Consider the following 21,842-nt stretch of genomic DNA (forward strand, 5'->3'; position numbering starts at 1 on the left):
AGCACATGAGTATTTTTACATAACGCAAGAGCAACAGTGGGATGGATGTGTGGTTAAATATTTCCAGCTTGCCATAAAGCAAGCCCTGTGATTTTTGGTCTCCCTGTAACTTTGTGCTTTCAAAATGTTGTACTTTGTTCTGAGAACAGTTACAATCGGGCCAAACCTTCAACACAAAGATAAAGTCTGAGGTAACTCAAGCCTTGCTTTGAAAATAAACCAATCTCACATCTTTGTTGTATCTTCTCAATAGAGACAAGACTCAGAAAAATGAAGCAAAACATATCTGACTTATTTCATTTCTTTGCAGCAGCAGCACGGTGAATGTTTCTGACAGGGGAACGAGTCAGCGCACGTGCTAGAGCACCAGGTCAAGCCTGTTGTGCTGGTGAGAATGAAGTGCTGAAGAGGCATTCACCGCTTGTGGGACAACACAGACTTTCCAACTGTATAATGCCCAGGGCTAGTCTAACTACAGCTTTACTTTGTGAGCCTGGAATTTGCTGATTTTAAAACATCCCAATAAAAGACTTTTAAAATATTTAAAACTGTGTTTTATTCAGATGCTGTATTTACAGTGACAGTAATTAAAAGGTGATTGATAAAAACTTTAAAGTACGCATACAGTACAGCGTTCGATTGAGGCTTTTTCTGTCCATTCTGTGTTTATCCAACAATTCAACCCACAGGTCACTGAAAACCTTAAAATGGTCCTGGATATGAGGCACTACGTGCTCTGGCGTGCCGCCTGTCTCTTCTAACTCATTGCTTCTGGAATACTCCATAAGAACTCCATAGCTGTTTGACTATAAAAACATGTAACACTTGGAACGTGTCGTTTCCAGACCTCTCATGTCCGTCCCTTGAAAGTATTCATGCAGGTGTAGCTTCCTGAGAACTTGTGGATTTCTTCAAGGGCACTCTGCGGTAGCATACTGTTTGATGGGTAAAACAAAGTGATTAAATGTAATGAATGAGGGTTTCCGAAACATGTTTGCTGAAATAATTTGCTTTTGAAATACTATTTTATTTGTAAAACGAATCAGACTGTACCTTTTGAGGATAACGAGTGCATGCATGGTCCAGGGTAAGTAAACAAAAGCTGTATTGGTCCTAACAGCATCCACTGTTCTCTGCGCTACCACCTCTGGCTTTAGAGGAGGGAAGAGTTGGGGAAACCTGCAGAGAAAACCCCCAGTTAAATACACTTATGTTTCTTGGTTGTCACACTTACAATTATTCCATTTGTACCATTGTATTGCATTTAAAGGTAGGTGGTCCAGGACTTTATCCATTGGGAATTGTTTGGATCATGATAAGTGGGCGTTACACACCAGAATGAAGCCAGACCAAATGTTAGTTTGCTAAAACAAAGGCTTAAAAGCGATTTGGCTTTTGATCAATAATATAAAAAAAGTCTGACTATGTGAAAACTAAAGTTGCTTTGGAGGAAAAGCAAATTATTGCATTATGATTAAAGATTATGAAGAAAATTGTTTTGGAATAATGAGAAATCATTCAAAATTAGACCACAGCCACGCATTAGCAAAGTAAATAGATGTCACATTGACGTAAAAATACTTGAAATGATGTTCCAGCCCATTTTACTTACTGCCAACTGAAACAGAATAATCAAGAGGAAATATGGGGCGGAATTTTATTTTAGCCATCAACCATTTTACATGATTGTGGAAAAGCTGCCTATATGAGTGGTGTTTTTAATAGTAAATCCAGTTGTGCTGTACCCATGTGCTCACCTGACTCTCATGCCCTGAAACATTTCAGTGTTGGTGTGGAACGGGAGGACAGTGGTACAGCCCACGCCCGGGCAGTCCAGCAACCCCAGAGTGAGGCTTTCCATGAAGGCTAGTGATGATGCTTTAGAGGTGCAGTAGTCTATAGCACCAGGGATGGGTGACAGAGACAGGATGGAGTTGACACACACAACATGGCCGTTTTGCAGTTCCAGCATACGAGGCAGGAAGGCTTTTGTGGTCTGTGGATGAAAGGATTATTAAAAGTTGAATTAAATCCCTGGAAGTAGGCACTTGGAAGAAAATTATTGAACATAATATGTAAATGTCTGCATGAAACCGAAAGTTTGCAATCATCTTTTCTTCCCTATTGTAACGCATATCCAAGTAAAACAGCTTCTCGAATGAGAAAAAAACAATTAGGACGGGACTTGATTTTTGTACTTACCCAAAACTGTCCCATTGTATTGATGTGCTGTGACTTCAGAAGAGCATCATCATCACTGTCCAGCAAACTCTTCCCATGCACCACTGCAGCATTATTCACTAGAATGGTAACATCTCCCACCTACCATCAGAACAAAATACCCACTGTGAGACATTCTTTCCAAAGCAGATTATTCCTTTTCCTTTGTGGCTAGTTAGCTCAGCCATTCTGCTGGGCCTTATCTAACCCAGACATTTCACGCGAGGTGTAATCTCTATCCAGACTATGGGGGTGGAAGGCAGCAGAGCTGAGACAAAGCCAGCACTGGGGTTATTAGAGGTTATTAGAGTCAACCAGTTTGAACTAATCTTATTATAATCATATTAAGAAACTCCTCAGGGTATGATATTATGGGGCATACCTTTTCTCTGACAACCTTGGCTTGCTTGTAAACTTCTTCTCTGTTGGCCACATCGCAAACAAAGTAATGGCATTCTGTCCCCATGAGGGCGATCTCCTCGCACGCCTCCTTCAGACATTTTTCCGTCCGGCCCCACAGGATTAGCTGTTTGGAGATAGGGACCAAAGGTCAAAGGTGAAACAGAACAGAAAACCGACCAGAAATATAAAGGTTTACAAAACATAATGTGATCTGCCACACTGGCAATAAATCATCTTTCTGGAAGCAAAACCATACTAGGTCACTGTTCAATAGCGCAGATAAGCGCTTAGTCATGAATTAGTGTCTCAAAGTAGATTCAATTTGCCTGAAAGTATTTCATATTGTCAGTTCTTGTGCTTGAATGGTGTCTTACCTAATTTATCAAGTCTTGTTCTTCAATTTGGGTGTATACTTGCAAACACAAGAGGCTATGTGTCCTATATTCATGCCAAAACTTTTGACACAAAAAGCATGAGTCAGAATATAATCTATTTTTTTGTATTTCAGTATGTCCCTTTTAAATTAAAAACACATTTACTTATAACTCAATATGAGGAATAGCAGAATATAGTACTCCACAGAAATTATATTTTAAATCAGAATTATGCAAGTTTTACCCCAAAAACTTGATCCATTTCTGAGGAATATATACCGCACCACCAACATGTGAAACATAGTAGTTATAGTAAGAACAGAAGAGGCCATTTCATTGAAGGAACAGTGGGGCTATTTTTCACAGGCCACTATTAGTTTGGGAAAGGATTAAGAGAGATGACTGCATGGACTACAATGGATTGGCTGGGACAGGGAACATGGGGGGCAGTGATTGGTCAATTAGATTTTTCAGTCTGGGAGGTCAAGAGAAGGTAATGAAATCAGTGATGCTGCCTCATCTCTCACAGACAAATTCTCATAAAGATTACACAGCCTGCTGGGCGTACAGACCCGGACATTTTCTGCTTCAACAACCACATAATAGTGTGTGCACAATAGTGTGTTGGTTATCTTGGCTATCCTTTCTGTACATGTTTGGCTGCAGTAGTTAACTAAATATGACAAACCTCTCTTTGGGGGCATGCTCATTTAGAAAAATGATTTATGATAAATATTTATTTATTTATTATTAGCTCTGTTATAGTTAAAGTGCTATTTGTATATTTATATACTATGATAGGATTATTAATATGTTGAATTAGTTTTATTTTTATATTTGCCATTTTTATTTTTTATTGTATTTTAAGTTTTAGTAATTTTATTATGTGCATTTGCCATTTTTATGATTTTTATTTAGATTATATTTATATTTCATGTTTTTTTATTTTAGCTTTATTTCAATTAACAAAAACATTTTTTTTTTTTGCTTTAACAAAAACATGTCCAGAGTAATTATAATTAACTTTATATAACAACAATAGAGGTCTAAATAAAGGTGTAAATACGATTCCACACATAAGTAAAAATATGTGTGTGAAATCTGTGAATATATCACAGACTTGTGGAGAGCTAACAAGCTCCAGAGTGCCATTATTGTGATATTTTATAACAACGGCCTGTGAAGGGGACTTGGCCTTGCCTTCCATTAACATTAAATTTGATTAGAGCCGAAATACTGTTGTCAGCTAAACCCAGGGTCTATTTTCAAGCTTTTACTCTTAAAAAGCCTTGTGTTTAACAGCAAAAACTGACTGAACAATACTAAAGTTGACAGTAACCTTGTTCACACTGCTGGCTGATAGTGAAGAATGATACACGTTCATTTGCACGGGTGCCTGTAATTGGTCCAATTATGTTTTTCTCTTTTTAAAAGGGCTTGTGGAAATTTCCAGTCCCTCTGAGCATGTGGTGTGTTCGTTTCATTAAGTATGCATTTCAGCCAACTCCTATGTGGAAAAGTAGGGTCAATTTGAAATGTGAAGATATTATTATTCAACAACAATTTAAGACTACTGTACTTAGTGTTTTTTCTAGCTAAATTCTTTCTGCTCCGATAACAATGTAATGCTAGCCATCCTAATTAACCTAAAGAAATCTCTATCAGTGGTGTTTGCTGATGAATTAGGCCAAAGATGGTCTGATCTGCAGGTGGTTTCACCTCTTTGGCCTAATGGACGTTTATTTGATAAACCTGCCTGTGTGTTTGTATGTGTCTGCTTTATATGCATGGCCTTTGAGCTAATTACTGGGAAGGTCTTGATTAAGCTTATAATAGGATTTCACAACAATCTTGATATTTCTGTCAGAGAACAAGAGCTCACAAGGTGGTCTCCCATACAATCACACTATGAGCTTCATCTGCACACATCACATTTACAAGTCTTATCACTAAAGTCCTTAGAGTAGCAATGGTTGAGTGCACCGCATTAGCATATAATATGCGAAAATAAGAAGCAAACAAACCGTGCTTAATCCGGTCCTGTGAGGACACATATTGTGTTTCCGTAGAGATAAACACACTGTGTATGAAACGCTTATGGAGGAGCATAAAATCTATTGTTTAGGTGAAATGCATGATAAAAGACCAGTAGTTTCACCGATTTGCACGCTAAAGGCCTGTTCACACCAAGAATGATAACTATAATAGTGTCCACATCAGTGGGAAATACCATTCTGTTTATTTAAGCACACTGCAGTTTGAGTGTCTGCCGCTTTAAATCGAGCGCTTTAAAGCAGGATGGATTCTGATTGGCTGTCAATGTTTTTATCATTCATCAGCTGAAAAAAACATTCTGAAGGTGAGGTGTTATTGTTATAATTGTGGTATGGACTCTGCTGTTCTTTTATTTTTAGAAAGATGTTTTAACCTATATCTTTATTGCTATATTAAGGCAACATCTACATTAATCCGAAATACATTTGAAAATGGTGTTTTCATTTCAAAACGCTCTCCGTACACAATCATTTTCAAGCATTTCCTACAAGTTTGCATTCTAGTTTGTATTCCAAATGCCGAAAAATGCTAAAATCATCGAACTGTGCATGAATAAACACGTCTAGATTTTGCTGCAGGACAGAAATTGCGAGTACATTTTCTGTCAGTTTTGCAAGAATGTATTATGAAGCAACATTGTGAAAGTGAACAGCACATAGCAGAAACATACTGGTATAAGCATAGTTATCAATCGGTACAGTATGTGTCACATGACTAAACGTCATTGTTTTCAAATACTTCTGTTTTCACAGTCCACACTACAACGCAAAATTTATCCAGTTGCAAGAGCGTCTTAAAAAGCTCAAAAACACAGTCTCGGTGAGAACAGAAGGCCAAAATATAAAGAAAAAGATGCATTTTCAAAAGGAATAGTGTGGACGTAGCCTAAGTAATCCACTTTGCTCCCATCGGAAAGGGTCTGTATGTGCATGGGGGCACAAGGAGTTCAGGAGGCAGTCGCCTGCCGCTGTCTAATTAGTGTGGAGACAGAAGGGTCAGCCACAGGGCACTGCCCAGCTGGGAGCTGTATGGTCCCTGCCACCCTCCCCCGAACCCATACACATACAGAAAGTAATTTACATAGGGCTCACTTCCTTCACACTTCCTTAAGCCATCAGCCATGGGACCACATGGATGGTCACGTCACCGATGATGGTGCTTCTGTAACGTCCAGAAATATTTTTCTTGGTTCTTCAAATCATCGTTTAGGGTTTGGTTAGTGGGCGATGATGTAACTTTTGCAGAATATTTCCAGTGTTGAATTACCATGCAGTAAGGACTTGCTGACCTCTTGGACGCCATAATAACGGCCTGCTTTCTGGAAAATTACAACCCCCACTTAGAGGCAAGGGTGGTCAAGTTAACTCCTACCCTGTTCATTTATGATTCATGCCTTTTTAGCATTCCTTAAGAATGGGCTAACTGTGAAGATTGCCACTGCAGGTGTCTTTTCCAGAGTCTTCACACCTTGACAATGGCTAACAACGGGGTGTTGACAAGCACGGTGGCTTCCTTTAGCATACTGCTGCAAAGCTGCTTCTTTCAAAGACCTTTGCCCTGAGATGATGTAAAAGGTGACTTGTGTCAGCGAGCATTCAGGGATCTGAGGTCTCCGAGCTGTTTGCCGTGTGAGGTTTGCACTGTGACTTTTACACTGGGTTTTTATTTAGCCCCATACACACAAGCTTGTCCTGGGGGGAAATGCATTTAAATCAAAGCCTTGGGTGTAACGCCGCCAAGCATTGGGGCCCCTGTCACTGTGGTTACAGAAGTTATTAAGCTCTGTTTATTGCAGTTGGGCCACTGGGTCTATTTATAATGCAATGTCTTGTGTGGGTGAGGCAGCTGAGACATTTCTTCCCAGCTCTTGACTTTCAGCACACATCACTCTTATTTGCAATCTTACTGCTGAGACACAAAAACATTAGCCTACACTACTGCCAATGTGAGATATTTAATAAAGCCATTAAATACTGCTGATAGAGCTCGTAATACAGTAAACATTCATAAGAGAGGTCAGACATCTAATCTTTAAAGCGTTTAGCCAAGGTCAAAGTTGCTGGCACCATGAATTTCTTGGGTCACTGGCCTCTGTAGAGGGGTTTCCACCCAGACCAGTGTAATAATTTGAACATGAGAGCTGTCAAAGTTTGAAAGAAGGCTGTTTTTCCAAAAACTAGCTGTTTGTTAGTTGACCCAGTTTGTTGTACAAGTTGAACCAGACATTGGGATCCAGCTCTACATTTCGATTGGTCTGTTGACTGTAGGGGTCATGACCTATGCACTGTTAAGACAATGGGTTTAAAGAGGACATTATAATGTCTCTAGGGAGAGGAGTAGCCTGAGTGAAAAAAAAAAAAAAAAACTCATCCATTTAGGGTAGTGATTTGTGTTAATAGCTTACCATGATAGCCACAGTTACTTACTTAAACACAGCATAGCCTACTTAAACATAGTTTCTACAGTTATGATTATTACAAGCTACACTGTACAATTGTTTTCATCGTTGTTGAAACAACTTAGTTTCCATTACTTAATTTTTTTATTGATATTCTTCATCAGTATAATTAAATTAAGAGAATTAAGTGCAATGTAGCCTACTTGAATCATTTAGATTTAACTTTTTATTTTATTTGAAATAAATGTATTTATTTTTACTATAGGCCGATATGTGCATGACAATTGCGATTTCTTGATAGTAACATCAATCATTAAATATAAATGGCTAAATAATGTGTTTATACTGATAGTAGTTGTTTTAATAATTATTTTATGTTTTTGCCAAATACCGCTATGTACAGCGATGAAATGTTTATTATTAAATGCTTAAAATATTAAATTAGATGATTAAAATGATCAGTCATACTGCCAGAAAGAGAAAGAAAGAGTCAGACCACCTGGCATTGAAACTATGGGCTATCTACTAACATTGGCACTATTTATAAAAAGTGTTGAATAGAAATATTACGCAGCAATATGACCAAGAGGAATGATACATCATGTTTTTACCTTTTTAGCTCCACGCACGGCGAACTCCTTAGCCAGGTGACGGCCAATGCCCCGTCCGCCACCCGTGATAAGCACCACATCTCCGGTCAGATCTCTCCGCCTGCTCGGTAAGACCCAGCACACGGTCGCCTTGACAATATAGTAGAGTATCTGAATAGGTAAGAGCACAACGCAGCCCAGCGCCTTCAGATCCATTTCACTCCGTCTCAGTCTCCGCTTATCTCAGTTCTCGCATGGAACAATTGCTCAACTAATTGAATCCTTGCTCGGAGCGATTACCTTTACTCCTATTTATATGAGTGGATAAGGCAATTTGCCTAATTTTGCAGCTCTGACGCACACTAAATATATTGGAATGCATCTATCTACCACTATCCAACTCAGTTAATGTTTGCCTCGGCGGAAGATCTGTCATTTTGCGCACCTTAATTCCACATAAACTCTTTATCCACGGAGCGGTTTTCTTGCTGCGACAAGTGTGCGCTGCTGCTTTGAACCGGAGACGGAGCCCTGTCGCGACTGACAGCGGCCACCCAATGACGATACCTCAGGTCTGATAGGGGTTTTAAAGAGACCATTTATCTTGATTGACAACTGGAGGACTGACAGAAGTATTATCAAACGTTGGCGACGTGAGGGTTCGTTTCTTTATGACGTTAAGTCCCCTCCCCCAGAACTGGTACCAAAGGCAATTTCATTGCCTCTCAACCTGTGCTTATTGTTACTAGTCGTGGGGATTTTGATTCATACCAGTGATTCAGACCTTTTGAATCGGTTCACTAAAATGACATTTATCATTCACTTTATAAAGATGCAGTCCGCAGTTTTTCCTCTTTGTCGCCATCTCTGTTCGAAATCTGCAATTGCAGTTATTCGCGGAATTATCAACTTTATGTGGGTTGTGCCTCGGCAGGGCACAGCGCGGATGAATCCAATGTTTTGAGGAGAATGTGTGGCTGTCAATCACCTCGCTGGTGGTGGTGTGGATACTGTCATTCGCAATCACAGATGCTACTTTTTGGAAGTATGACCAACATAAGAATTTTCACCGGAAAATGTCGTCTGAACAAGTAAGTATAACATCCACTTTTGTTCTGACCAACTAAGGGGAAAAGCATTGCAGTAAATCGCGCGGATTAAATCTAACGATCGCTTATATATCACGTCAAACCGTGCAAATTATACTTTGTTCTCAAATTGTTAATGTTAACAACATCAGCATTGCGTGACTACATTTAACGCCCTTCCGATATTTATCCTTGTTTTCGCATGGGGCCCGGTTGCAGTCTCTTTTTCTCCGAAGTCTTTCGCGTTTTGCAACGGGTGAATCTCCAGTTGTCACTGGTGATTGTCGTTTGAACCTTTCTGGATCCGCCAACAAATTGATACGTTTAATTATATCAAGTACCGTGAGAAAAGGCTATAAATCTCCACCTCCAACATCCTCACAGGCAACATAGCCTACTAGCCGAGACACCTTCTTTATGTGTACAGATGTGACATAATGGCGCAAAGACATGCTCGAATTTCCCGCGCAAATCCACCAGTACCACAAGCTTACCGTTTTGAATCGAGCTAAGGCAAGCAGATAGTTTTGAACACTGGCTGGTTATGTACTTGCTCAAAAATGTATTTTGGATCATTTTTAACCCAAAAAAGCTACAGACTGCAGCTTTAATTAGATTCTACTCTTACAAAATAAATAAATACATAAATAAAACAACGAAACATGTCATTTTCTAATAATTTTGCGTGCAGGCCTACTTCTGCTCTTCCCGGGGAAAGAAAGCCAGTAATTTTCCTCTATTTTGTAAGTTACTGGGCATGACTTTAATCATTTGATAAAGAATAAATAATGAAGTTATGTCATTTTAATTGTGCATGGTCAGCATTCATTCTCTTCTTCTTTCGACGTAAACTTAACGAACTGGACGAACGACTCTTTCAATCGGTCAGCAGATATACAGGAACGAGATGATCTAGTTAGGTTCGTTCACTAACAAGTTTTTGAGTAAAACGATTCCTTGACATGAAAGATTAATTCAAAACATATCGAAACGCGATAATTAATGCTCTTTTTTATCGTTCTGTATTGTTATATGTGATTGCAAGATTCACTGGGTTGGCTTTTTCAGTTTAACAGCCTAGGTTTTAAAGTGCTTTATTCTCTTGTGACCGAATTTGACACTGTTTCAATTCAAAACGCTGCCAGCTAACACAAGTGTCAACACGACAGAGGACTTGTTGAACTGTCTAGGAAAAAATTAACCAGTTTGTCAAGACATGTTTGTATGAACAGAAAATATATTTTAGTAGGCTATAGCATGGCCTATAGGTCTACATTATAAATGCGAGGCATTCCTTACCTTAACCGCATGGTGGTAATCAATGGGCGTGCCTACGGATATTATAGTGTAGGCCTATTGTAATATATAAAAAAAGAAAAGAAAAGAAAAAGAATGGTCCTAAAACTAATTTATTTATTTATTTATTTATTTATTTTTTTGGGATACTCAATATTCCTGTCATTTATTTGTATTTTAGTTATTATATTTAGTAATTTTTTATGGCATTGATAGTGTCAAGCTACCTTTATTGTAATAATGATGACTGTATTTTGGTCGCAATACTGTATGGGTTATGAGATAAATTAAACTGTTGGTAACGTTTGTAAAGGTTGGTTTGTAAAATAAATGTTATTTGTTCCCTATTTTTTCTTTCTCAATTCAAACTCCTTCAGTGTGGTGTGTGTATGTGAACAGGTGTTTGGTACTGTTTGCCCTAAATGTTGTTACACTTGGGTCTCCTGTTGCTGGTTTCAGTCCACAGTGCTCAAACTGGAAGGATTCCTGCAGACCAGTGCACCTCCAGAACATCGAGACCTTTGTAAACGGCTCTTAAATTCAAGCAGTAAACCCAGGAGCCGTTGTGGAGATTCCAGACTGTGATTTTTGGCCTGGCCTCTGCTTCTACTGCTTAAAAGCTGAATAGAGGGCTGCTCAGACCGGACTGGTTGAAATGCAGCCTCACAAAGACTGCTTTGTGCTATGATGTGCCTCTTAGTAATGGCCCAGCAACTCTCAGAGAAGGCTTAATGGTTGTCTGATGGGAGAAAAAGCATGTTCCATTTAAATTGGTCCATTTCTGGATCTAATGATCAAACATAGGCCAAAATCACAGATGCTGATTTGATTTACTGTATCGCAGAATACTGTAAAACTATTATCCTCTGTTTTTATTTGATTGTGAGGCTTTATTTCATCTTCCACATTTTGTTGTGGAAATATAACAGCACGATGATGCTCAACACAATGGCTTTTTCTTTTCAGTTAGAGTGTCACTGCCATCTACAGATCAATAGTGAAAGTTCACTAAATAAATCGAATGTATTCTCAGTGGGAGCCAAAGTACTAACATTACCTGTCATGGAAAATAGTTTTGCATTTGCATAGTAATAGGATTAAAGGAACTATGTTATTTTCCAGTTGGTGAATATGCAGTGTTTTGTCTTCTCTAAATCCATGTCACCATCAATTATATCTATGTAAACAATCAGCCAGCATATTTTCTTGTTTGTTTTTGATATTACTAATTAGCTGATGTGTGTTATCTGTTCAGTTGGAATTGTGGGGATAAGGCATTTGTCAGGATCGCCAGATTAGATTTCCTTTTATTTGTAGACTTTAATATTTGCTAGGCATAATATTTGTTAGAATATAAATGTGTACAGTGCCATTATGCTATATTATCATTTAATTAGCCATCCACTTAATATAGGCCAGTCACCCATAATTAACTTATTTCTGCTGACATTATTTTTGCAATCTCACTGTATTATAATCATAACCACCATTATCCTGCCACAAAAAGTCCATAAAAAATTGTGCAAAACTCTCTCAAACTTCTGGCAAAAAATCAACACTTGACCCATCCCAGTTCGGTGTGAAACCTGTAGACTTGGCAACCTTGGCTCTCCTTCACTTTATATCTGCAATAAAAGTGGGAGGGTACATGTATCTTAAACATGTATTGCTTTGTGTGCAGCATATTCAAACAGCCATGTACACTGCAACTGCAATTCTGATCATTGTGTTTGCAGCTCTTTTTGCTGCTTTTTGTTTGTTGGTAATTGTCCTAGTATACCTTGAGCTGAGAAATTCAAATATTCCTCCTGGAGTTGCTAATCCTGGGAAACTACATGCGATTCATTGTGCGTATGTTGGGATAAACGTTGTGGTGAGTGTTCATGCTGTTTGTGTTGCATTCGCTGGCAAATCCAATCATTGACCCATTTCTTGTCAAATTCTTAATTCCTTATTTCTAAAAAAGGACTAATGATTGTTATGTAGGATATACTGTGATTCTGGTTTTTATTCTGAATATTTTAGCACAAAGCCTTTTTTAGTCACATTAAAGTGCTCAATACAAAGTCCATCTCAGTTATTTAATAACTCTTCAGTAATGTCTGATGAATTAAAACTGGGCATAGCAAGTATAATGTTTTTCTGTAATCACTAACTTGATATTCTCTCAAGGGCAAAATAGAGCCATTCTGCTTATCTCAGAACATGTTTACCTCATTCAAAAGGCCAAGTTGAGTTCTTTACCCCCTGAGTGGCTCATTTAATGACATGTGAATATTGTGAATTGGCATATCATTGTCTCTTTTGTAGGGCCAAATTCTGGAGCGATTGGGGCTGTGTCATCAGATGAATTTTACACGATGGTGCAGATTTTTTATCATGGCCAGAAAAGGGCCAGTGCCCCACGGGCTTCATATTAAGGACTTGACCTTCAGTGGAGTTCCAGTAAGGGTGTATGAGCCTACAGCTGCCTCGGGAGAGAATAAAAGGGGCCTGGTTTATTTTCATGGTGGCGGCTGGATGTTTGGCTGTATTGGTAAAACTCTACATGCATGCACAGGCACAGTAATATACTGTTGTGTTGATGTTTAAGTACTGATGTTTTAATTGTTTGTCCTTCCACAGATGATTACGATGAAGTGTGTCAGTATATATCACTGGAGAGTGACACCACAGTTGTGTCTGTTGGGTTAGCTGACTTGACATACTCAGTTTTATTTATAAATTCTGTCCGGTTGAATTTCATAATCTTATTCTGTCGTTTTCCTTCTCTGTTTCCCATATTTAGTTACCGTCTGGCCCCCGAGCACAGGTACCCTGCCCACTTGGACGACTGTGAGGTTGTGACTCGCCACTTCCTGTCAGTAGCGGCAACCGATTTCGGGGTGGACCCACGCAGGGTGGCAGTTGGTGGGGACAGTGCAGGGGGGAACCTGGCAGCCGCTCTTTGCCAGAGGCTGTTGAAAACACAGGATGGTCATCTGCCATCTCCCTGTGCCCAGGTTCTCATCTACCCGGCTCTGCAGATGGCAGATTTCCACCTGCCCTCATACCAGCAGAACCAATCAGTGCCCATATTGTTCAGAGGCCGAACGGTGTTCTTTTTCCTGCAGTACCTCAACGGGAATACTTCTGTGAGCCAGCAGATTCTGGAAGGCAAGCATGTTCCTGCCGAGCTAAAACGTCACTATAAGAAATGGCTGGATCCAGATAATCTTCCACCACAGTTTAGAAAGGGAGCCATAAGCCCGCCAGTTATCGCAAGCCACGATGCTGACGTCTATCACATCATCAAACAGGGCCTAGATCCAGAGATCTCCCCTTTACTAGCCGAGGACGATGTTCTTCGCCTCAATCCGCCCACCTTCGTCCTGACCTGTGAGTTTGATGTGCTGAGAGACGATGGCATTCTGTTCCAGAAGCGACTGAAGGATGTAGGAGTGGATGTCAAGTGGGAGCATCTATCTGATGGCTTCCATGGGATCATCAGCTTCTTCAACCAAGGCTGGATGACATTTGAATCCTCTCAAAGGTGTATGGATAGCGTTGTAAGTTATGTAAAGACTCTCTGACTGGGAAGTCAAAAGATTTGACAGAATGATTTAGATTATGGCCTGTAAAAACAATTTCATGATAAATGAATGAGCAAAAATACACTTTAACCAGAACGCAACAGTCAGGTTCTGGAATTGAACAGTCTGGTTCATTTGGTTGTAGTTGTCTTCTTTTTCATCATTAAATCCATTAATAACACAATCTTACCTTTGTCTTGTATACTTTTTACTTCATATCAAAGTTTGAAATGTGATTCATCTCGGAGCTGGTTGGTTTGGTTTATTCGTATTTTTTTTTAAATCCCTATGGGAACAATGAATAGGAAAAATACTTCTCTAACAATGGCCGCTGATAAACTGTTGCACTCTATACCAATTTTCTCCTTGAAAGATTCATTGTCATCTAGCAATATTCTGTGACTAAACCTAGTAAGAAAAAGCAGTCACATTCGATTTATCAAATAATTTTGTATTTGATTTGCAATGTTTTTGATTGATGTAAGTGTTAAACTGCTTTTGTTATGTACAAACAATGCACAATTTGTCCATTGAATCATGAATGCTATTTCAGTATGTGACACACTTAACATTCCTCCCACATCGCATGTCCCTTGTACAGCCTCATTTGTATGAGACTGCAGTCTCCTTTGGTGCTACAAGTGAAGCTAATTATCATCATTCAGAGTGTTAGTCAGCATTTGCGTGGTGCGTTTAAAGGAATCTGATGAAACTTCTTTTGCAGCAGCTGCTCCTTTGTATGTGGCAGCAGTGGTGTTTGGTGTGTCCATGGCAACGGAACTCTAGAATGTCTCCTGCTGTGATGATGTCATGAAGGAAGCCTGCATCATAACTGACCATCTAACCATGTTGAAGGTTTGAGAGTGTGAAGTAGTGTTGCATTTGAAGTAACTACGGCATGCAAAAAATGGAAAACTCTCATGACAAGTGGAGCCAGCCTGGTTGGAGAATAGAGCAGAAGTATAGCAACAAAGTACTCATTGGTAATTGGGTGGAGGAGAAATTACAAGTAGGTATATTTTTTTTATAACATTATCGTGTTGTGTGGGTATTCTTAACTGATGCTAAATATCTTTATGCACTAGTATGCATTTCTTTTACTATTCATAATTTATAGTCTAACTATTAACTTAAGTTTCATCTTGATACACCAAGGCACATGCAAATTCAAAATCAAAATGCCTGATGGACAGTATATCTGATCCAGGAACATTGCATAGGGGTTCTTGACCAAAGGCCCAACTATTTTAAAGTCGACATTAAACGGAAGTTGCGATCATATTTTCTTCCATATTGTGACTTGTATCTGAGAAAAACAGCTTTGTGAATGAGAAATGGTGTACTGCAGTACTTGATTTTGTCCATTATGAATATTGTCTGGATCTTTTGTTAATTGCTGTGATCTAATGCTCTAAACACTGGTGATTTTAAAAGTCTGCAATGATATATATCTTACCAAGAGTCACTTTAAAAACCCAAAGAGCTGCAAATATCGAACCTAACTTCCTATTGAGCGACTACATCATCAAATACTCACAATAAATGTAAATGATTTAGGGGCCGTTTACACAACACTTCAACTAAAAACGGGAAACTTTTTATGCGTTTTGGTCGTTCATTTCATTTTTGGGGGGCATGAAAACACAAACTTTTTAAAATAGGATCCATGATTCAAGTTTTTGAAAACGATACCATTATCATCTCAGTGTAAACTACAAAAACACGAATTTGTGAAAACGGTGACGTCATGCTCATGCATATTACATGTTCAGTTTACTGGCCCAAACTTATAAGGCCAAAACGTGTGAAACTAATGTGTTAAGGCGTAATCACGTGTTTAGTTAGTTTCACGTTTTGGTCCTATTGGCCTTCCATATAATACATCGTCTTTAGTCGTTTTCTTGGATCTGTGTGAACGGGGTTCGTTTTGAAAACGTCATCTGTACGTGAAAAGTACATCGTTGTCGTGTAAACGTACCCTTAGTGAGGATCTCATGAAAACTGTTGGCCGAGTTAAAGAAATTCTAAATAACATAACGTTAGTTGATTTGAAATTGAAACCAATAGGCTAATTTAGTTTCTAGGCAAATTCAAATCCAATTTTATTAAAAGTTGCCGATTTATTTTAATATTACATAAAAACATTTTTTATAACATACACTGGTGATTATTTAGAGACAATTTCTAATCACTCTCGTTTCGAGTAGTTAACACACTACTTAAGCACTTGTCAGACTGCAATGTTTAAACCCTGAAAGGGATGCAGTTCTTCAGACAGTGCTCAGATCTATGCAAAAGTGATTAGCGCCGCTGATCAGCTTGGTCAGCACAGACTGGAGGCAGACAAATGGGATTGATGCAAGTCGTGCTGCAGTCCCCTAGTCAGGAACAGACCCGAGAGAGCACATCTGCGATCAATAAGGGACCGTGAGCTCTGCTGAGCGTGGGATTTGTTTACTGAGTGTTTCAATGTATGTGTGTGTGGTGAGACAGTTCGCTCGAGAGTGCAAGACAGCAAACAGCACCAACAGGCTGGACTACACGCCCCACATGTTGCACAGGCCTGATGTTGCCATGCGGCGAAAGGCTCTTCACAGATCTGAGGTTTGGGACAAATCCATCAGTTCATGCATCATTTACCAAACATCATAAACACACCAGTGGGTAAATCATGTTCGGTTTTGATGACAGACGGCAGGCATACATAGATGTCAAACTCCAAAATATCAGTATTGGAGCTTTGAACTATCACTGTAAAACTCTGAATAATAATTGTGATTCTTTAAAAGACCCTTGAAGAGATTACAAAACCATAAAGAATGATTTCACTTTTAAACTAAGTTGAGACACTTCTTTGCATGCTAATGCAGATTTCACTTTGAATTTGACTAAATATTAAACATGCTATACCTATTTGAAGCATTGTAGTTAACTGTACGTTGTAAATGATTCATCCTGTCCTTCACTGGTCTGATAAACCGCATCCATGGGTTTAATCCATGCTTTAGGGTGTTCCCACAAGACTGTTACTTTCTCATCATGACGTCCCCTCCTCCCACTACCTGGTGACACTCTATGATGAGTCGTACGGGCGGAAGGCCTCCTCCTCTCTGCCCACACTGCGCTCCTGGCATTCTGACAAACTGGCCTGGGTCCCGGAGAGGTCAGACCATCCAGTCCAAGGTATTAAGCATTCCTTTCACTCCAGATGGGGTTTAATGCTGTTCGGCCAGCGTTTTGAATTAATGTTGGAGACCATCTCTGTAAATCATCATGGATATCAGTTATTTTAATACGTTGGCTTTTATTATTAGTCAAATGTCTTTATTTTTTTCTTCTTTTATTGGAGCACAGAGAGAAAATATCAGTGGCAAATGTGCATGAGAAATTGATGTCTGATATTTTTCAGTGGCTGATTTAAATCAATAGTTTAAATTAAAAAAAAATTGTCATAATTTAGGCTACTTACTCTCGTCTCATGTTGTTTCAAACCTGTATGTAAGGAGATTTGTAGTTACCGACTGCTATTTCTACTAATGATGCTTTCGAGCTTTAATAGTGCTTTCCCAGTTTTTTTTAAGTAGGCCTAGTGGGGGATGAAGAACAGAAATCAAGTACTTGAGTAAAAGTATGATACCCTAATAAAACATTACTCCAGTAAAAGTACTCATTTTCAATTTTACTTGAGCAAAAGTACAAAAGTACTTGCTTTAGAATGTACTTAAAGGGGACATATCATGCTAAATCCACTTTTTTAGCCCTTAAATGCATTTTGCTGTATATTTGGAGTGTTTAGAAGTACAGAAAATATGAAATTATTCTCTTCAGGTGCTTCGTTGATATCTTTATATTCTGTTTTGGTCATATTTTTCAACCTGTTCCGATTTTTCTGTTATCTATGACGTTTTGTGAACTAATACGTCACAGTATTTGCAGCGGAACTGCCAAATTAGGACATTGACTCCCGGCCCAACACTTCGAGCAATCCGCCATTTCTATTTCTCACTGCAATTTTGTAGTCCAAGCTAAAGGATGCAGAAGTTACGAGAGGGTAAGTTAAAATGTTCGGTTGTTGGATGTAGTAACCCACACACTTCATTACACCGTCTAATGTAGATGAACTGCCGCGCTTGTGTCAGGACGCATGTTTAACTGAAAGAACGAGCAGAGAGAGAGAGACCCGGTCGCGCGCGCGCTCACTCTCTCTCTCTTCAGAGCCAGACGAACGTGTAAACAAGACATCACCGTCTCCAAACTAGACGCTGTCTTGCTCTCTCTCCCTCGCACATATTAATCAAAATAAATCGACACGGTGGTAAAAGATCGGAAGACCAAAGTTTCATGTGTAAATACAGTACACACCATTGCGATACATCCATATGAAGACGTTGTTCTGCAGATTCGTCGTCTTCATTTTCATCTCGCTCCGGCTCTGACTCTGGCTCGAACATGTAAGGCTGGATGGACAAGTCTTCCGTTGTTGACATTTTGTTAATAACGTGTGAATAAAAAGTCTCTGTGCCGCTAGATAATCGTATCTCTGCTATCAAACTACAAAAATGGCTGAACGGGGTGGAGTTGAACCTCTGCAACCTGTAGAGGGGCGGGGTATGAAGTGTCTCAGTTGTATTTAAAGAGACCGCACCAAAACGGGTTGATTGAGACGCACCTCAGAAAAGGGGTAGAAAAGGGGCCTGTGGAGCTATAATAATGAGGAATTCAGACCTATTGTTATAAGTTCCGCTTTATATAGACTACAAATGTATGATTTATATGTAAAAAGGAACAATTTAAAAGCATGATATGTCTCCTTTAAAGGTGCTGTATGTAGGATCCAGCGGCCTCTAGCGGTGATGTTTCAGATTGCAACAACAGTGCTCGTGCGCGTGCTCAAACTCAAGAGCGCGAACTCACTACCGGCGGCCACACTTTTCAACACAACGGAGAAAGCATCACACAACATGCTGGAAACTCATGTAAACTCCCACTGCAACATTACCATAATAGGCTACTTTTATCAGCTTGACGTAGAACTAATGCTCCATGCTCGTACCATGATAACGTTACATTGACTGTATTTTGCCGACATGTGGTGTTATCTAGCATTATTTTACTAACTATTTGTGTATCTTTCACAATCAGCAATGTCAACATAGGTCAATGAATGAAAACGAAAACGGTTAGTCAACTAGACTGGACAATTTCAGTGTAACAATAAGACAGTAAGTAATATTACTGTACTGAACATGTCTGGAAATGTGTATTATAAACAATATGATAGTAGTGGGATGAGTGACGTTAGACAGTAGATCTAGAACATAAAATAAAAGTTACATCCTAAAGCACCTGCTTTTTGTTATCATGGAACAGTCTTTTGTATTCATTTCATGTCTTATGTATGTTATATTTTACCTTGCTATTTCAAAACGGAGGTCTCTCCACAATTCAAACGCTCTGCCGATGTTGATCCGTGTTTTCGTCCTGAGTCGATCCGATTGACGTTTGGCCTGACGAGCTTCAGCAGATATATATATATATATATATATATTTTTTTTTTTTGGAGTTTGTGTTGGAGCCTGTGTTGGAGTCTGTGTTGTGCTGGAGGCAGGTCATTTTTTGGTGTTATCAGACTCCATGTCGTTAGCTGCAGTGCAGTTGCAATAGACTGTAGGCTCGGGAGCGCGCATGCACGTCACATCCGGTGGATTTCGCAGAAAATCCGACCCGGAGACTTCACATAAAAATAGGAATACTGGCCTTCAGAGGTAATAGCAAAACACGAAAAGTGGATCAATGTAATGTGTGATTACAACCCCTTCACAGACGGGCAATAAAAAAAGGATTCATTTTATAAAAAAAGTTACATACAGCACCTTTAAGTATTAAAACTAAGTACTGATCAATAAACAATGTTTTAATTTATTCTTGCCAGCACTAGTCAGTAGTCTGCACTAATAAGAAAGATTAATGCAGACATGTAATAGGCCTATGCAGGCTATTGATCTGCAAATAATCAAACTTTTTTTTATTACCAAAACTTATTATACAATATAAAAAAAACTTCAATATACTAAAATATCAATTTAAGTCACTTATAATTCAAGTGTACAAATGTGCTGTCATGATTTTTATGTCATTTACAATAATCAATACTAAATAGTAACTTACATTTCGCGCCATCAGTTGTACAATCTGATATCCCGGTTCATGGCTCATTTTGACCGGATCATTGAATCAGTGAGTCGTTGACTCAAGAACAGCTGCAATCAGATCAGTCAGATTTAAAAATGAATTGTTCAGTGTAATTTGTGAGCCAATTCATCAGGTTCATTGGAAAGAATCAGCTCGTTTATGAATTGGATATGGCGTCTAAAAGGAGGTGGCGATTTCTTCAGTTCGAAACAACGAGGAATGATATGTCTGATTAAGTACATATAGGCCTACTTGAAAAAAAATGTACTTACCGGTAAGTAATTTGAGTAGGCCTATCATAAAAGTGATTCTCATGACTCATAGCTCTGTGTGAGGAAATTATTGAAAATAAAGGTGATTTACTCAAAATGATCACTGTTATTATGTTCTTATCTTTCTTTTGAGTCATCTTTTCAATGAATCAATTGATCCACAAAAATGAATCGTTTTTGGACAACAATCGTTTTTTTTTTCTTTCGTTTTTTATAATTAAGCCATTCATCAGCTGATTTCCCAAAGAGTGTTATTTTAGTAGCCTATTATTTATACATTTTCTAATTTGTCATTAAATATTAGGCTACTATTTAGGTTTATTTTTAGTTCAGTTTCTGATTATTTCCAGTTAGTAATCTTATTAGTGCTTCAACTTCAGTTGGCCAAGGCTACATTACAAATTTTTAGTTTGTTTTTCATCTAATATTTATATTTGAATAAATACAAATGTTAAAGTTAAGTTATTGATGATTACCCTTCAACATTGCTCTTTTTATTGAGTCATTATACTACTGTTTGGTGACGCTAGTGGCACAGAAACGACATACATTTTCCATTTTCCATGCCTCTCTTTTTTCTCTATGCCTCCCTCTGTTTTTTTTTTTTTTTTTTTTTTTTTTACACACAGGCCCCCCAACTAATTTTGGCTTGGCGAAATCTTGGCGGGCTCACATGCAACAACAGCGAGCAGTTGTGCCCACACTAAGTGTGTATAAGGCTTCATACCCTCTGCACCCCATCAGCACCTTCTGTCATTCTCGCCACGTCAGCATGCCCAAGCGGCTCTCCAGCAGTCAGCACCCTGCCAACCACAGCAACATGGACCTGGCACTGAAACACAGACCCTGCAGGCAGGTCTCCAGTAATCCAGCCAGCCTGCTGTGACCCTTACCCTTTGTCTCTCACCACCTTCAGCCCTCCAGTACCACACAGACTGGACTCAACCAGGAGAGGGCTTAGACTACCTTATTTTATTGATCAGTGACTCTTAAAAACTGAATGAATAGGAGCATTTTGGTGTTTTTGAACCAAGACAAATAAAAAAGATACAATACTGCAATGTAGTCCAAACGTTACAATTCAAATACGTTTAGAATTTAAGTGAAAGTGACATCCAAAGGCCAAGTATGGTAACCCATACCTTTGCATTTAACCAGTTTGCTGTGGCATCCGATTGGGGGTTAGGTGAGCGATTGGGGGTTAGGTGCCTTGCTCAAGGGCACCTCAGTCATTTCCTGCCGCTATTGATAATCGAACCCGTAACCTTCGGGTTACCAGACTTTCTAACCATTAGGCCATGACTTCCCCATTTAATGCATTAGTTTTATATTACATTATATTTTCTGCATGTCAATTAAAGTGAAAAGCTGAACAGAAACATT

General features: G+C 38.9%; 3 protein-coding genes across 4 annotated transcripts; 2 read left to right on the forward strand and 1 right to left on the reverse strand.

Moving 5' to 3' along the window:
- Window positions 1–536: 536 nt before the first annotated feature.
- Window positions 537–8,841, reverse strand: dhrs3b (dehydrogenase/reductase (SDR family) member 3b). The gene is made up of 6 exons (XM_081357646.1): window positions 8,061–8,841; window positions 2,603–2,746; window positions 2,203–2,322; window positions 1,758–1,996; window positions 1,054–1,179; window positions 537–935 (listed from the first exon to the last, which is right to left on the reverse strand). Exons 1-6 carry the CDS (start codon window positions 8,253–8,255, stop codon window positions 851–853), a joined length of 909 nt encoding a protein of 302 aa, XP_081213772.1. The 5' UTR covers window positions 8,256–8,841; the 3' UTR covers window positions 537–850.
- On the forward strand, window positions 8,018–14,178 carry aadacl4 (arylacetamide deacetylase-like 4). 2 transcript variants are annotated; one of them, XM_081357645.1, is made up of 4 exons: window positions 8,018–8,167; window positions 12,734–12,959; window positions 13,049–13,112; window positions 13,212–14,178. In XM_081357645.1, the coding sequence occupies exons 2-4, from the start codon at window positions 12,770–12,772 to the stop codon at window positions 13,993–13,995; spliced, it is 1,038 nt and encodes a 345-aa protein (XP_081213771.1). In that variant the 5' UTR covers window positions 8,018–8,167; window positions 12,734–12,769; the 3' UTR covers window positions 13,996–14,178. The 2 variants fall into 2 exon arrangements, with proteins under 2 accessions (XP_081213771.1, XP_081213770.1); XM_081357644.1 differs by lacking the exon at window positions 8,018–8,167 and adding an exon at window positions 9,037–9,130 and having other exon boundaries at window positions 13,212–14,177.
- A 412-nt stretch (window positions 14,179–14,590) lies between these two features.
- cfap107 (cilia and flagella associated protein 107) lies at window positions 14,591–21,842 on the forward strand. The gene is made up of 4 exons (XM_081357639.1): window positions 14,591–15,004; window positions 16,489–16,599; window positions 17,004–17,178; window positions 21,089–21,842. The coding sequence occupies exons 1-4, from the start codon at window positions 14,894–14,896 to the stop codon at window positions 21,343–21,345; spliced, it is 654 nt and encodes a 217-aa protein (XP_081213765.1). The 5' UTR covers window positions 14,591–14,893; the 3' UTR covers window positions 21,346–21,842.

Source organism: Scardinius erythrophthalmus (assembly GCF_964197995.2).
Source record: "Scardinius erythrophthalmus genome assembly, chromosome: 25".
NCBI lineage: Eukaryota > Metazoa > Chordata > Actinopteri > Cypriniformes > Leuciscidae > Scardinius > Scardinius erythrophthalmus.